We start from the raw sequence: 14,020 nt of genomic DNA on the forward strand, positions 1-14,020 counted from the left end.
ACACCCAACTCATTCAAGCCGCGGCCATGCCTCGCGATCGGCCCGCGACGACGGGTTACGAGCGCCTTGCTCAGGCCGACCGCTTCAGCGACGACTCGGACGACGACCATCCCCTCGCCGAGTCCTCCGCCTCCCTCCAGCCCGCATCCGCGCCGCGCTATGCCCCCATTACGCAGCCTCGCCACAGGTCGGGCGTCGCCAGCCCCAAGGCCAGGCCCAAGTTTCGCCGGCGCGTGGGGAGCAACTCGGGCGTCGATATCAAGGCCATCAACGCCCGCCTGGAGCGTTGGGCCGACGAAATTGCCTCCCGCTTCAAGCGTGGCAAGGGCAAGCATCACCTGGGCGAAGAGGACCGTCTTGAGATCCACCATTCCGTCTTCCAGCCCCCCGAAGGAGTCCGCCCCGCCACGCCCGAGGGACTAGCTGAGACTGCCGGCGGTGACATGACCAAGTCCGAATTCGAGGCGATTGTGGAGAGCGTGCGCTCGGCCATCCGTCAGGAGATACACCCCAGCATGATCTCGCAAGGTAGCTCAGGCAGCTACTTTGCTCGGAACCCGGATGGCAAGATTGTCGGCGTATTCAAGCCCAAGGACGAGGAGCCATATGCAGCTGGAAACCCCAAATGGAATAAATGGATACATAGGAACCTATTTCCTTGTTGCTTTGGGCGAGCCTGGTACGCACCCCATACCCCGTGCCAGCCCTTTCAATACCTACCTACACCTGCTGACCTGCCACTTTGCAGCCTTATCCCCAACTTGTCATACGTCAGCGAAGCCGCCGCCTATGTACTCGACGCACAGCTCCGAACGAATCTCGTCCCGTATACCGACGTGGTCTGGCTGTCGTCCAAGTCCTTCCACTATCCTTTCTGGGACCGCCGCAGCTTCTACCGTAAGAAGAAGCCTCTCCCTCCGAAACCGGGAAGCTTTCAAGTGTTCCTCAAAGGCTTCAAGGACGCCAATGTCTTCCTGCGAGAGCACCCCTGGCCGGACCAATACTGGTCTGGCTTCCGAACGAACGATACACACCGGCACAGGCGTAAGAGGTGGACTGAAAGTTGCCGGCCCTCGACATCCGGGTCGCCGGACGAAGCCGATTCCAGCGACGACGAGCAGTCGAGCTCACGGGAGGAGCCTTCTGGGCCGCCACGCTTCGCCTGGACCGAGCCCTTGAAACAGTCGTTCCGAGAGGAACTGGAGAAGCTCGTCATCTTGGACTACATCATGCGTAACACGGATCGAGGTCTCGACAACTGGATGGTCAAGGTTGACTGGGAGTCCGGCCAGGTATCGCTGGCCTCTGAGCCCGTTCATTTGAACATGAACCCGCCGTCTGAAGGAAATGGGCCCCGACCAGTCGATGCTTCTCGAATGTCCCCTTCTCCGACGTCAGCATCGTATCCCTACAAGAGACAGAAGCCAATGGATGCATCAAACAGCAAGCCAACTGGTAGCAGTGCCCAGATATCCATAGGAGCCATTGATAACTCGCTGTCATGGCCCTGGAAACACCCAGATGCATGGCGCAGGTAGGTATCCTTTCTCTTTGTTTGGCAGCCGTATGTGCTAAGACTTGGCTCCAGTTTCCCCTTTGGCTGGCTTTTTCTCCCCGTCGATCTCATCGGGCGCCCATTCTCGCAGAAGACAAGAGATCATTTCCTGCCACTCCTAACTTCCACTGCTTGGTGGAGCCAGACGCAATTAGCTCTCAAGAAAGTCTTCCAGATGGACGAGGACTTTCAGGAGCGCATGTTTGCCAAGCAAATTGCCGTCATGAAAGGCCAGGCGTGGAACGTCGTTGAGGCGCTCAAGACTTCGGACCACGGTCCGCTAGAACTCACTCGTCGGGCGAGGGTCTGCGTTTGGGACGACCTCGTCGACGTGCCCGTGGCGGTGCCCATGCGGGTGACATCGTCGGAGCTGCGGCGGACCACGGACATGCGCCAGTCCATGGACGAGGCCGACATTGCCACTTCCGTTCCCAGCAGCCACGTTCCCGTCGACGACCTCTTGGGCCTCGCCAGCGCCCCTGTCGACATGCCGCGCTCCGGTCGCTTCGAAATGACCAGTCCTATAGGCGAGGACGCACAGTCGCCTACCAAAAGCTCCGTCAATCCAATGGACCTGGGCCCCAGCAGCGGTCACGCCGCAGGCGCGTCGATCACGGACCAGCTCGCACCGCAGCCTAGGAGCACGCAGAGCTACCAGGGTCCGTCGAGGGCCCTCAACGTCTACGAGCCGGCGCGCAGCGGCGGTCCTCGCCAGCAGCGGCGGTACTCGTTTGCCACGGCCGCCGCGCGCCGCAGTAGCAACTCCATCGCGCAGCACCTCCATCGCGGCGACTCGCACGAGGGGTACGACGGCGACGATCTCGAGGGCGATCTCGGCTACGCCGCCGCGGAGGGCCAGATGGGCAACCAGCGCAAGGTCATCGTGGAGCGGCTCGAGGCCGTCAAGAGCCGGAACCCCGTCTTCACTTGGTGCTGATGCAAGAGGAGAGACAACGCACCCTGGCACGCTGCTTTTAGATCATCGCGGCCCATGCTCCTCGTCCCCTCCTCGTCCTTGACCTTGCGCCTATAGCCATCTGTGTCACCTACATGCCCTTCAGCAGGTGACTGTTCTACCACTCGACCACCGCTATATGGGCACATTCCTATTCGCCAACAAGAGTGAGACAAGCTTGGGGAGGTGCCGAGCCGAGTCCCGTCGTCGAAGAGAACGGGGAGGCAGGACACCAGAATATGACGGGTCGCTCTCGTTGATCTGACCTGTCGTTCTCATTCCCCTTTTCCCCTCATGAAAGTATCATTTGGTCATTGGTACAGAGGCACACAGTACGAAATACCTACGTACGAAAGTTTGCATTGGGACGGCTCTTTTGCATATACGGCCACACTTGGCGTCCCGTGGCGAGATGCAAACCTTTTTCTTTTTACATCGACAATCGCCCGTGCGCGCTCTGCATCGGCAGCGGGCCACGGTTCTCGTGGTGCGTGCGTGCGTGCGTGCGTGCCTCACCTTTTCTTTCTTTTTCTTCCCCTTCAATTTCGATGGAGAAGAGCGAACAGGCCAGGCCAGGCGAGCGGGTCGAGAGTCGCCCGCGTAAGCGGGAAAGTGGTGGAAAAAACCAAGTCGGCAGGGGTCGCTTTTGCCGGCATGCATGTACAGTACAGTATTATCTCGGCATTTTTTTGCGTAGAAAGCGGTGAAACGGTGGAAATTAGAAAAGGATAAACCTTCCTATGTCAACATCGCATGGACTCGCGGGTTTGAGGAGGTTCAATGACCCATCACACAATTGTACCGTATGCGTTATGAGGCTCTCTCATCTCTGCCGCAAGGGCCCGATCGAGATTAGACGGGATTCCCAGCGGCGACACGACCGAGGCCCTGACACCTCACAAAAACCGAGCCCCCAAGCCCAACGAGTCGTCACGATGTGAGGCGATTCCCGAGAAGCTGGTCCCCCACCGTGCGCCACGCGGGTAACCCGAGGGTTTGGTTCGGCAAAAACAGGGGCCCCGACCAGGTTGACCCTTGCAACACGGCCGCGCCCACCGCTCCAAGACATGCAGCGGAGAAACGTGTGTGAGGGCTTGGACGGTTCAATGCGGACCCCAACTCACACCGGTGCCCGAGTGACTGGGTGCGGAGTGCAGCAACCCTCGCGCGTTCGGCGGACTCTCCATGTTGCGTTGCTGCCGTACAGTACAGTACTGCAATAAAGCATCACAGTGACAGGGGCAGTGCCCTCGCTGCCAACTTCTGTAGATGCACAAGGCACACCGCAACGCGTGCCCCCCCACACACACCCATGAGCGTTATGGGACCGTCAAGGGTCTGAGGAGGCACGGCCCGTCTTTGTCTGTGGTCGGAGGTGCCCCTGACTCTCCCGCCACATGAACCTACATACGTACTATGGAGAGGGGTGTATGGCAATGTTTGAGACTGTGCCACTGAAGTGTTTGCAAGGATCAGCCTTCTTGTCAACGGAGTCCCGTCCGTGTGACAGGCCTGTGCTCCCTTCGAGAGCCAAGGCAGCCAGGAGGAAGTTCGGTGCCCTTGACAGGGCGTATCTTTGGATGCAGTGAGTGAGTCTTTTGAGACCGTAGTAGGGATGCAGAGTAGCTCTCACAGCATCCATGCAGACGATTGGTCGGGACAACTCAATCGTCGCGCTGACGGGGCTGCACGGATGTGGCAGCGGCTTCGTGAGAAATGTTCGTATTGCTGCCCAGAATCTGGCCGTGGGTCTCGTTTGATTGATACTTCACCCACTCGACACCATGGTGTGCCCAGGGACCCTGTCCTGACCCGCCACTTGCAGTGCATTCGAGGCCGATAGCTCCATAGCCTCCCGCCCACAAGGTGCGAACAGCCTGCCCACGATGTGGCGGCTGTGGTGCGGCAGCAGGTCCCCGCGTACCGTAAGAAGACGTGTGTTTGTTGGCCTCGGCGCCCTTGCCCTTCAAGAAAATCGGGTTTTCTGTTGGTTGGTCGTTCGTGAGCGGCTCCTCTTGCGCAAGTGGAACGCCTCCCACTCCAGCCACAATACAAAGACTTTGCGCGCGTTTATCATCTTCAGCCCAGCTGCAACGAGCCGCCAGGCAAACTAGAAGGCGGTGAGACCACTCCGAGCGGCGTCAGCTGGTCCTTGCGCTCAAAGCTGGCCCGCCAAGCTCGTGCTTTGAAGGAGCGGAGACGATCTTTGGCCTCGGTCCGCCAGTCACTTTTAGTACTCCGTACATGACCCAGAATTCGAGTGTCTCGTTCTTAGGCATCGTCTCCCTGGCGCTGGAGAAGAGTCTCGTCACAAGAACGCTGGTTTTCACGCCGTTCGAGCCAGCCAACGTGCGAAAAGGTGTTTGTTTCAGCCCCATGTCCAGAGATCGTATAACGTTGGGTGTTGACATTACCATACATACTTCCTCCACGGCCGTTGCAGATGCGCACGTGCGGCGGACAGCCTTTCTGCAGCTCCTCGATAGCCCTGACCCTGCGTTCTTCGTCCGCGTTGTATCCAGGCCCGGGGCGTGGCTGGACACCATCGTCAACACCCAAAAGCATGCCATCTATCCCGTCTTGAAGTCCAGGACGTGCACGAGGCACGGAAAAGGTGAGAAGCCTGCTCAGAGTCTGGTAGCAACCTCATGGGCGTATGCAAGCGTCCAAGTACTCAGTTACTAACGGTGCGAGGACTGTACAAGGCTGGGCGAGCTGTACATTGCTGGTAGTAGCTGGAGCAAAGACCCCACCATGCCTGGCCTCCTTGCTGCCGGGTGTTCTGACGTGCATGCATCCGGTGTATGGGGGTCATGCCGAAAGTCGGCAGTACCTGTAGGCGTTCCCTGGATGTCGTTGGCACCCACCTGGGCCCTTTGCTTCATACGCTCCAAAGTGGCGGCTGTAGATCCTCCGTCCACAGCATTGGACAGCGTGTGCCGCATGCTGGCCCCCGGCAGAGGTGGTCACTTGCTGTCACGTTTGACAGATGGCCCATCCTCACATCAAACCCTTGTCGTCTTTGGACGAGTCCATGCAACCGCAGCACCTCGGAAAGCAGCCGTGCATCGTCGCCTGTTCAGACGCCGCCTTACGTGGCCACTCCACAACCGTAGCCGCCACATGTCAGTGGCTCACGGTAATCCCCCTGCCCAACGGCACGGCAGCAGAGCGATCAAGGTCTGATGGGCGGGCCAAGAAAGCCCAAAGCCATCCCTGAGATCCTTTACGCCGATAGGTACGATGGACGACCAGTCGGGAAGTATTCGTTCTTGTGTGATTTGACCGAGAGGCGGCACATCCAGGGACCTGCGAAAACCGGGCAGCCCGGCCAGTTCAAAGTAAACACGGCACTGTCGGGCCATCCTGGAATCAAGAGGGGGGGCTTTTGTTTTGGGTGGACTGGGCCCGCGCCCTGGGTACCACATGACGCCTTGGACCAAATACAATGCAGAACCGGCCTTGATAGGGTCTTCGCCACACCATTTTGGTCCAGCCTGGCTCAAAAACAGGCTTTCACATTCGCTTGCGGCTGTCAAAGCAGCGAGTATCCTGAATCCCGTTTACCGGGAAGAAATGGCCGCCGAGTCAGAAGCATCTTTCCCTGAGAACACGGTGCATCGAACTAACTGCCACCTAAGGGACGGAACAGCCCCCCTCGACGAATCCTTCGCGGAGACGATCGACTTGCTCGGACGAACATTCCAAAGATATGCCGTAACGAACGGCATTTACTTCGCGCCCATAGATGAGGTACTCCGAGCCGACGGACGCACAACGGACTGAGGGGTTTCGCCCCGATGATCGATGCTGACCCGCCAGAGCAGGACGAAATCTCGCGACTGGAGCTTATGCACTCGGTGCTCTCCATGGTATTCGATGATCGACTCATATTCCCTCCTGTACACGCTCCAGAACGGATCCTTGACTGCGGATGCGGAGCCGGCGACTGGGCCATAGAAGTGGCGGAACACTTTCCAGAATCCGAGGTACGCTGGCTTTGGCTCATGTCTTCGGTCCTTACAGCATTTCTGCCGTGGCGTCCAAAGCCATTGTTGCAGTGGTCAGTCGAGAACAAGGGACGACGTGACACCGGCCCACGTCCTGATCGGCCGCGTTGGACGCGGGCACGCTTCGGGCGTTCAACGCGAAAGGCTTACGTTGCGAATGCGTCCATTGACCCGAGGCTAAGGTCTCCTAGGTGCTCGGTATCGACATTAGCCCGCACATGATACCGGAAGACCTGCCGAACAATCTCGAGATCCAGATCGATGACCTCAATGGCCGGTAAGCTGGACGATCATGTTGCCGCGAGGCTCTGCTGAAAGGGCGGGCCCAGGTTCACGTTTCCAACCGACCACTTCGACGTCGTTCACAGCCGGTTGATGGCTGGCGGGATCCATTCGAACCGGTGGCGAAGCTATGTGCAAGATATATTTCGAGTCCTCAAGCCAGGCGGCTGGTGCCAAATGGTGGAAGTATACTTCAACGCGCAGTCAGACAACGGCACGCTGGAAGAAGGTCTGTGCACGTCCCCCCGGAGTCGACAATGCGCCGCTGATGGGCTTTGGGCTCAGATAATGCCCTTTCCCGCTGGTCGAGCTTGTACTTGGAGTCCATGCACCCTCGGAAGGACCCCAGGGCAGCCCTACAGCTACCAGGCTGGATGCGAAATGCAGGCTTCACAGAGGTCGAATCCCGATTGCTCACCCTGCCCATGTGCGGATGGTCCAACGGTACAGGACAGAACGGTGCGACGGCCGGAAGATGCGGTGGCTGACCGTAACATGGCAGTGCCCCGGGACAGCGCCATTGGGACGGCGAATACGGAAAATGTAGCCCAGCTACTATACTCGATGGCCGTGTATCCCGTAACCCAATGGACGGGGTGGGTGCTCAACATCTAGGCGGCACTTTGACGGTGTCCTGTCGATACTGACGATGTGGCAGGACGTCTGCCCAAGACTTTGGGGCTATGGTCGAGGAGGCGAGCGCCGAGGCGAGTAATGCTTCGTTCAAGGTGCGGACAGCGTAAATGCGTTGCCAAATTTCCAGGGAGGCAGGCCTTGTTGCCGCCTCACTCGGCTGTGTCTCGAACTGGGCTGACACCTTCTCCTGTCTTCAGGCCTATTTTCCATTGTGAGTCAATAGCTCCTGGAAGAGCAGGTAGAGGACCTCTTTGTTGCTGAAACGGCGGTGCGGCAGATACGTTTGCATCGGTCGCAAACCTCAGCGATAGGGACGCGACAGCCTCGGCAGGCACGCACGGAAGCGCGAAGGACACCACACCCAGTTTCGAGGCGGTGCAGGCCTTTTTGGCGGAAGCCGTCAGGATCGGGTGAGGATAGCGTCAAGACGGTGCAGTGCAAAGATGCCACGGGGAGCGGCGAAGGAGAGACGGGGCCGTGTGCGTGTGGAGACACGGTGCATACGGGATGACGGAACTCATGGCGTCAAGGCGGCTTCACGAGAGTGTGGCGATGGCATGGCATGCCTCATCCCGGGCGCCTGAGGGCGTCCGGTGGGAAGCGCCCGAGGCGCGGGGGGGGGCGCGACGTGGGCTCGAAGAAGGTGGGAAAAGGACTTGTTGTAGTTATGCGGCGCTGACATGCTGGAGGTGAGGTGAGGCAGGCACGAAGGGGACGAGGCAGGTGCGGTCGAGAAATGAGACAGACGCCAGTCACAGTGACACCCACCACCGAGTCAGGAAGTCCGAGTCGTCATTCCTTTGGCGCCTACTGTACTGTACTCCGTACATTTCCAGGCACTGCGGGCTGGACGAGCAGCAGCACAGCTCGACGGCCCCCGTCGGACGCCATGCCTGCCACCCGACGCTGTAGGACAGGACGGTGACTTCCTTCAGGCACCCAAGACAGCTTACATACAGTGCCTTATCCTAACCTAACTCACTCTTTACCCCTCCCCCCGTGCGTTGGCAGCTGGAGGTAGGTAATTACTATGCGTCACCCACAGGAATTAGCCTCGGGTGTTGCTCAATGGTCCCGTCACGTTGGTTGCGGGAAGAGCCGGCCAAGTAGGAAGCATCCCAGAGGGCACCTCTCAAGCAGGTACCGAGGCAGTACGTTCCTTTGCCAATGGCACCATCTTGATACCGACACGCTGGGACCGGTCATGCGAGCAATCCCGGCACGGAAACATGATAGGCGACCGCGAAACCGCCAAGCGCCGACTTTGCTCCAGGCGCACCGCACCCACCCTCTTCACGCTGCGGGCGCGCGTCAAACCACGGCCAGCTGCCTTAGTTCACCTCTGTCTGTATGTGCGCCACTCGAGACCTGGCGTCTCATCTGCAGCTTCTTGAGCCACGTACGGGCCGCCGCGCGTTGGACATGGGCGCCACTGTCTCTGACAAGTGAGCGACGCATCCTCGCATTGGCTCAGCTCTCTTGCCGACCTGGTTCTTGACAATCCGCGATCTGGTGGCTCATCAGGGGGTCGTCAACCGTCAATGGTCTATTGCCCACCCCGGACCTGGGGCGCAAGCGGGACGCGCCAGTTCGTTTCAAGACCAAATGCGTGCACGATCAAACACGACTCCAGGGCCTTTCCCTTTTTGCAAGGTAGGAGGCCTGGTATCGCCTCGTCTGCCATTCACTGGTGGAGGTGAGGGAGACGGTTCGAACTTGTTGGTTTGTGGCGGTAATGAAGGGCTTCATCATTGGCCGTCAATGCTGCCCTTGGGGGTGAAGGCGATATTTGGAAACTAAACTAGTTTTACGCATGAAGACAGTCATCGCTTTGGTACGACACTGTTCAAGCATGGAAACGTGGTAATAGTCGGCGTGCAGAGTGGCAGGAGTGTCGCCGGACAGGCAGCTAGCAGGGCGCATGCGACGGTCCTTTCTCAACAGGTCCCTTGTTAGACTCGGAGAATTAGAGATGGGAGTCCCGATGTATAGTTGTCGATCCATCAACAAAATAATTAACAGTGTCAGGGGTTTCAAGTTGGTGGCCCTGCGGCTCTGCACAAGATGTGTTTCTCACCTCGTCTGGTGTGGTAGCAGCGAGCGAGCACCCGCCTGCCATGCATGCATGCAGGTAGGTGGTCAACGGAGCTGTCCGGACCAATTGGGGAGCTCCCAGCCCAGCGACACCAACTGAGGGCGGCCTCACTTTTCCGCAGCTCTTTTGCACTCTCAAAAACAAGCTCTTGCGCCACGCCCTCATTTTTGCTGACCCTGTCAATTGAGCCAGCACCTGCCCCGACAGTCCGTCTGCCACCACCGTCTCCAAACCCTTCTTTCCAATTCACCCAAAGTCTCCCAAACCCCAATGGCAGCAGCAACAAAGCCCTCGACAGGCCTCCTGGCTGCCGCCCTGCGCTGGTCGCAGCCCGCAGCCCGCCTCCCCCGACACCCCGCCGGCGCAGCATCACGGCGAGCCGTCCAACCCACCAAACCCCGACGCTACTCCACGACGACCGATGATGCGCCGCCGCCGCCACCGCCCTTTCTATCGAAGCTCAAGGCCGACCTCAAGACGGCCATGCGCGCCAAGGACGCCGCCCGGCTGTCCGTCCTGCGGGCCATCATGTCCGCCAACCTCAACGCCTCCAAGACGGCGACGCCCATCAAGACGGACGTGCAGCTCGTCGCCCTGATACGCAAGATCCAAAAGGGCGCGCAGGACGCCGCCGCCGAGGCGCAGGACGCCGGCCGCCAGGACCTCGCCGACAAGGAGAACGAGCAGGCGCGCATCCTCGAGGGGTACCTCGCCGACAGCGGCGTGCAGTCGCTGGGCGAGGCCGAGCTCAGGGCCCTGGTCCGGGACGCCGTCGAGGCGTCCAAAGCGGCGGGCACGGCCGCCAAGTCGCTCATGGGGGACGTGATGAAGCGCCTGGCGGGTGCGCTCGAGGGAAAGGACGTGGACAGGAAGCAGGTGGCTAGCTTGGTCAAGGAGCTGACTAGCCAGTAGTTGCGTTCCCAGGACCGTTGTACAATTACTACCCTGTAAGATGCTGTACGTATGTATGCTGTACGAGGAGTAGACAGTCTGATATCTCAGCGCAATCATATTCATCATCATCCGCGTGCACAGTCGCAGTGGTCGCCATCAATGGGGTTGGTAGAGCCGTGTCAAGCAGGGTGCGTTGCGTCGCCTCGGGCCCGGCTTCGGAGCCCCGCTTGCTCCCCGGAGTTGTCATCGCGGCTGGCACGGCGCGCTCGTCGCATCGGCCAGCAACGCGAGATCGTAGGTAATGACGGAGTGACTCACGAGAGCTCGGCTTCTGGAGATGCGCCGTCAATATGCGCAACGACTGCAAAGCAGAGTGAAATGCACTTGTGTAAAGACATGGTTTGAGGCGCCCACATGCGATCGTTCCGTAGGTTAGTTAGTAGTAGGCCCCAATGGGCACAGCAACTACTACCCTACATCATCCATCCAACTCTCAATCCTCGCATCCGGCTCCCATCTACCCAACACCATGGCCCGCAACAACATCAGCTCCGGCTCTGCATTCGAGGCCGAGATTGGATACTCTCGCGCCGTGGTCGTCGACGACTGGATCGTCGTCTCGGGAACCACTGGGTACGCGCTGGAACCCCCTTCACACTGGCTAGGCCCGTATCTGCCCATACGACATGCAACTCAGCGCGCCATAGTTGCTGACACCTACATCCATCCTCCCGCGCAGGTACAACTACCAGACGGGCGCCATCTCCGACGACGTGGCCGAGCAAGCGCAGCAGATCCTCGTCAACGTCGCCGCGGCGCTGCACGAGGCGGGCGCCTCCATGGCAGACGTGGTGCGCGTGCGGTACATCCTCCCGGACCGCCGCGACTTCCCCAAGACGTGGCCGGTCTTGAAGCAGTGGTTCGGCGAGGTGCGGCCGGCGGCGACCATGGTCGAGAGCGGGCTCATGAAGGAGGAGATGAAGATTGAGATTGAGGTGACGGCCAAGAAGGGCTGTGGCGCCAAGAAGCAGTAGGAGAGGACTACTTGTTTATCGGAGCATCACGACATATGAAGTAGAGGCGGGATTCCAATCACAAAAGTGGCTTATTTGGTACACTTTGTAGCACGCTTCTATCAGGTATCAGGGCAGGGGTCGCTGCCTACAGTAGTAACTTAGTAAATCAAGGGCGCTACCAATGCGCCCGTGCCAAATGTGCTCGCAATCGTGACGACGCTCGACGTCGACAGCAGCGACATGCCGCTGATGCCGTGGCCGGACGTACACCCACCCGCCAGCCGTGAGCCGACGGCGATGAGCACGCCTCCCAGCACGGCCCGCAGCGGCGGCATCTCGAGCAGGGGGCCGGCCACGGCGCCGAAGACGGCCGAGTCCGGCAGCACTCTAGCCATGGCCCACGCACCGGCCGCGGCGGCAGCGGCGAAGAGCATGTTCTGGTACGTGCGTGGGCGCTTCTCCGCGGCGGCGGCGTCGCGGAAGAGCCACCAGAAGTAGTTGCCGGCGTCCTCGAAGGAGCCCGAGATGCCGACCATGGTGCGGCGCGTGACCAGGGAGACGAGCTGGGCGAGGCCGATGAATAGCCCGCCGACGGCGCCCGCGGGGATGAGATCGCCGCCGGCAAACGCTGCAGAACCGCCGTTGGTGGACTTTGCGCCGGCCGCGGTCGCGACGACGACGGCGACGCAGGCCGCCTCGAAGAGCACTAGGGTCGCGGCGCGGGAGAGCCCGAGCGACTCGCTGATGACGCCGGGCGCGGGCTTGATGGCGGCGTTCTCGCGGCGGCGCTTGACGAGGGGCGCGAGGTAGCCCGTCCACAGCACACCGCCGGTCACGGCACCAGCGAGCACGTAGAAGCCGGTGCGGACGCCGGTGGCGAGCTGTGCGTAGAGCGTGCCGGGGCAGGACCCGGAGACGGCCATGCCGGCGCCTAGCAGAGCGCCGCCGAGAATGTTGCCGTCATAGCGGGAGAAGAGGCCGAGCGGAGAGGAGCTTCGCGGCTGGAGCTTGACGTAGCCGAGCCTTTCGGCGACGGAGTATATGACGCTGCGCGGGAAGGTCGATCGATGAGCCACGGCACAACATGGACCAACTCAAGATGCCAGACGTGTAGGCTAGGTAGGGGACACGTGGGGAGGGAACGTACGCGCTGCTGGCGGTGGCGGCCAGAAAGGCCTGGAACATGTGCCAGGACTCAAACTTCATCTGCGAGACGACGACGGTCGGGTTGGCGAAGCCGGCGGCGACCATGGCCGCGCCAAAGGCCACGCCGGAGACGAGCGTCGTCGTCGCCATGATGGCTGTATCGCGGCAGCCGGGCGGTTGTTGCTAGTACTTTTGTCGTCTTGTCTGGCTGAAACCAGACACGGTTCCGAACTCTTTTTTCTGGTAGAGGGAGGCAGGCTGGCGACACCAAAGGTTGTGTTAGCGGCAAGGCTTGCTTGCTTCCCGCCGACGAGACGCGAGAGGTAAGGCCGCAGAGAGACGGATCGTATAGTTGATGGCGTCGTGTTCAAGCCAAGGAGAGCTCAACCCGAATGTACATGAAGCGCGCGCTCGTCCCTATATACGTTTGGTCGTGGACACGGCCCTCTACCTCGTTTGTGGCTTGTTCGCCGCGTCGGGCGGGCCAAGGCGCCGTTGCAATCCGACCTACTACTAGGTAACGTACTTGCTCGGTATTTACCTAGCATGCCGAGCTAGTGCGGCGCCGGACTAGTTCCCGAGAGGCATGTCCGCCGCTTGCTGCTGCACCAGGCAGTCAGTCAGTCAATCTCTCGGGGAATGATCAGAGGGAAGCCCGTCCCCAGGTCGGCGGCCATGATGCGCTGAGCGGACAGGACGAAACGGGCCCAACAAGGCAGTGACGGCTGGCAGGTCACTGCTTCTGCCCGGGGGCGGGGCGGGCGGCCATGGGACGTGGTCGCCGAGTCTGTGTCAGCGTGTGTGCTTCGTGGTCGTCGGCGTGGGGTGACAGTCGCCGACCAAGATCCGGGGGGGATCGTCAGAGGCTTGGCTTGGGTCGGGCTGTGGTGGCCGGCGGCGGAAGGGGAAACGGATCGCGGGCACGTCTTTTCAGCTTCCAGTTTTGTTCAGATTTTCTGTGGTGCAGTACGGTATATACCGTATATGTACGTACCCGTACCCAGTCATCCTGGTCTCTAACTTTAGAATGTGCCGTGGGCGATGATGAGTGAGTGGGGGGGACCACGCAGTTGTGCAATGCTCGGGGACCATGGCGTGCGTGCGTGTTCGGCCTTTCCCGGTCTCCCGGTTCAGTGGCGGCGGGCTGGCGGATCCAGCTCCTGCTTCAAGTTGTTGGTAATTTACACCTGTAGGTAGTCCTTGCGCCGCCTGAGTCGGTGATAGGGACGCCTTCCCAGCTTCGTGATTCAGGCTGGAGCCGCGCTGGACCCCGGCGGTGGTAACTTTAGTTGGTACGTATTAGGACCTGTTACGGGGTTAGTAGGTAACTTACGGGCAATCAGCTCGGCTACGCACAAGATGCGGCAGCTTGCCATGCGGGGCCGTTCCGTGGAAACGTCGCACGACGATGCAGTCCTGACGCACATTTGC

The 14,020-nt window shown here is 60.2% G+C and overlaps 5 protein-coding genes across 5 annotated transcripts; 4 read left to right on the top strand and 1 right to left on the bottom strand.

Annotated features, from left to right (window-relative positions):
* Positions 1 to 26: 26 nt before the first annotated feature.
* Positions 27 to 2,492, top strand: lsb6 (1-phosphatidylinositol 4-kinase; the record flags this gene model as incomplete). Its single annotated transcript, XM_047980957.1, has 3 exons — positions 27 to 679; positions 749 to 1,534; positions 1,589 to 2,492. 3 exons carry the CDS (start codon positions 27 to 29, stop codon positions 2,490 to 2,492), a joined length of 2,343 nt encoding a protein of 780 aa, XP_047836915.1.
* Positions 2,493 to 5,936: 3,444 nt separating this feature from the next.
* JDV02_000183 (uncharacterized protein) lies at positions 5,937 to 7,749 on the top strand (the record flags this gene model as incomplete). The annotated part of the gene is made up of 10 exons (XM_047980958.1): positions 5,937 to 6,097; positions 6,152 to 6,263; positions 6,338 to 6,499; positions 6,712 to 6,797; positions 6,850 to 7,031; positions 7,088 to 7,246; positions 7,305 to 7,398; positions 7,461 to 7,530; positions 7,636 to 7,649; positions 7,716 to 7,749. The coding sequence occupies 10 exons, from the start codon at positions 5,937 to 5,939 to the stop codon at positions 7,747 to 7,749; spliced, it is 1,074 nt and encodes a 357-aa protein (XP_047836916.1).
* A 1,923-nt stretch (positions 7,750 to 9,672) lies between these two features.
* On the top strand, positions 9,673 to 10,561 carry JDV02_000184 (uncharacterized protein). The gene has a single exon (XM_047980959.1). The coding sequence runs from the start codon at positions 9,804 to 9,806 to the stop codon at positions 10,443 to 10,445; it is 642 nt and encodes a 213-aa protein (XP_047836917.1). The 5' UTR covers positions 9,673 to 9,803; the 3' UTR covers positions 10,446 to 10,561.
* A 306-nt stretch (positions 10,562 to 10,867) lies between these two features.
* JDV02_000185 (uncharacterized protein) lies at positions 10,868 to 11,509 on the top strand. The gene is made up of 2 exons (XM_047980960.1): positions 10,868 to 11,060; positions 11,167 to 11,509. Exons 1-2 carry the CDS (start codon positions 10,957 to 10,959, stop codon positions 11,459 to 11,461), a joined length of 399 nt encoding a protein of 132 aa, XP_047836918.1. The 5' UTR covers positions 10,868 to 10,956; the 3' UTR covers positions 11,462 to 11,509.
* Positions 11,510 to 11,539: 30 nt separating this feature from the next.
* Positions 11,540 to 13,524, bottom strand: JDV02_000186 (uncharacterized protein). The gene is made up of 2 exons (XM_047980961.1): positions 12,591 to 13,524; positions 11,540 to 12,490 (listed from the first exon to the last, which is right to left on the bottom strand). Exons 1-2 carry the CDS (start codon positions 12,737 to 12,739, stop codon positions 11,602 to 11,604), a joined length of 1,038 nt encoding a protein of 345 aa, XP_047836919.1. The 5' UTR covers positions 12,740 to 13,524; the 3' UTR covers positions 11,540 to 11,601.
* Between the last annotated feature and the right edge of the window lie 496 nt (positions 13,525 to 14,020).

The sequence above is a fragment of the Purpureocillium takamizusanense genome, chromosome 1, assembly GCF_022605165.1.
Source record: "Purpureocillium takamizusanense chromosome 1, complete sequence".
In the NCBI taxonomy this organism is placed as follows: domain Eukaryota; kingdom Fungi; phylum Ascomycota; class Sordariomycetes; order Hypocreales; family Ophiocordycipitaceae; genus Purpureocillium; species Purpureocillium takamizusanense.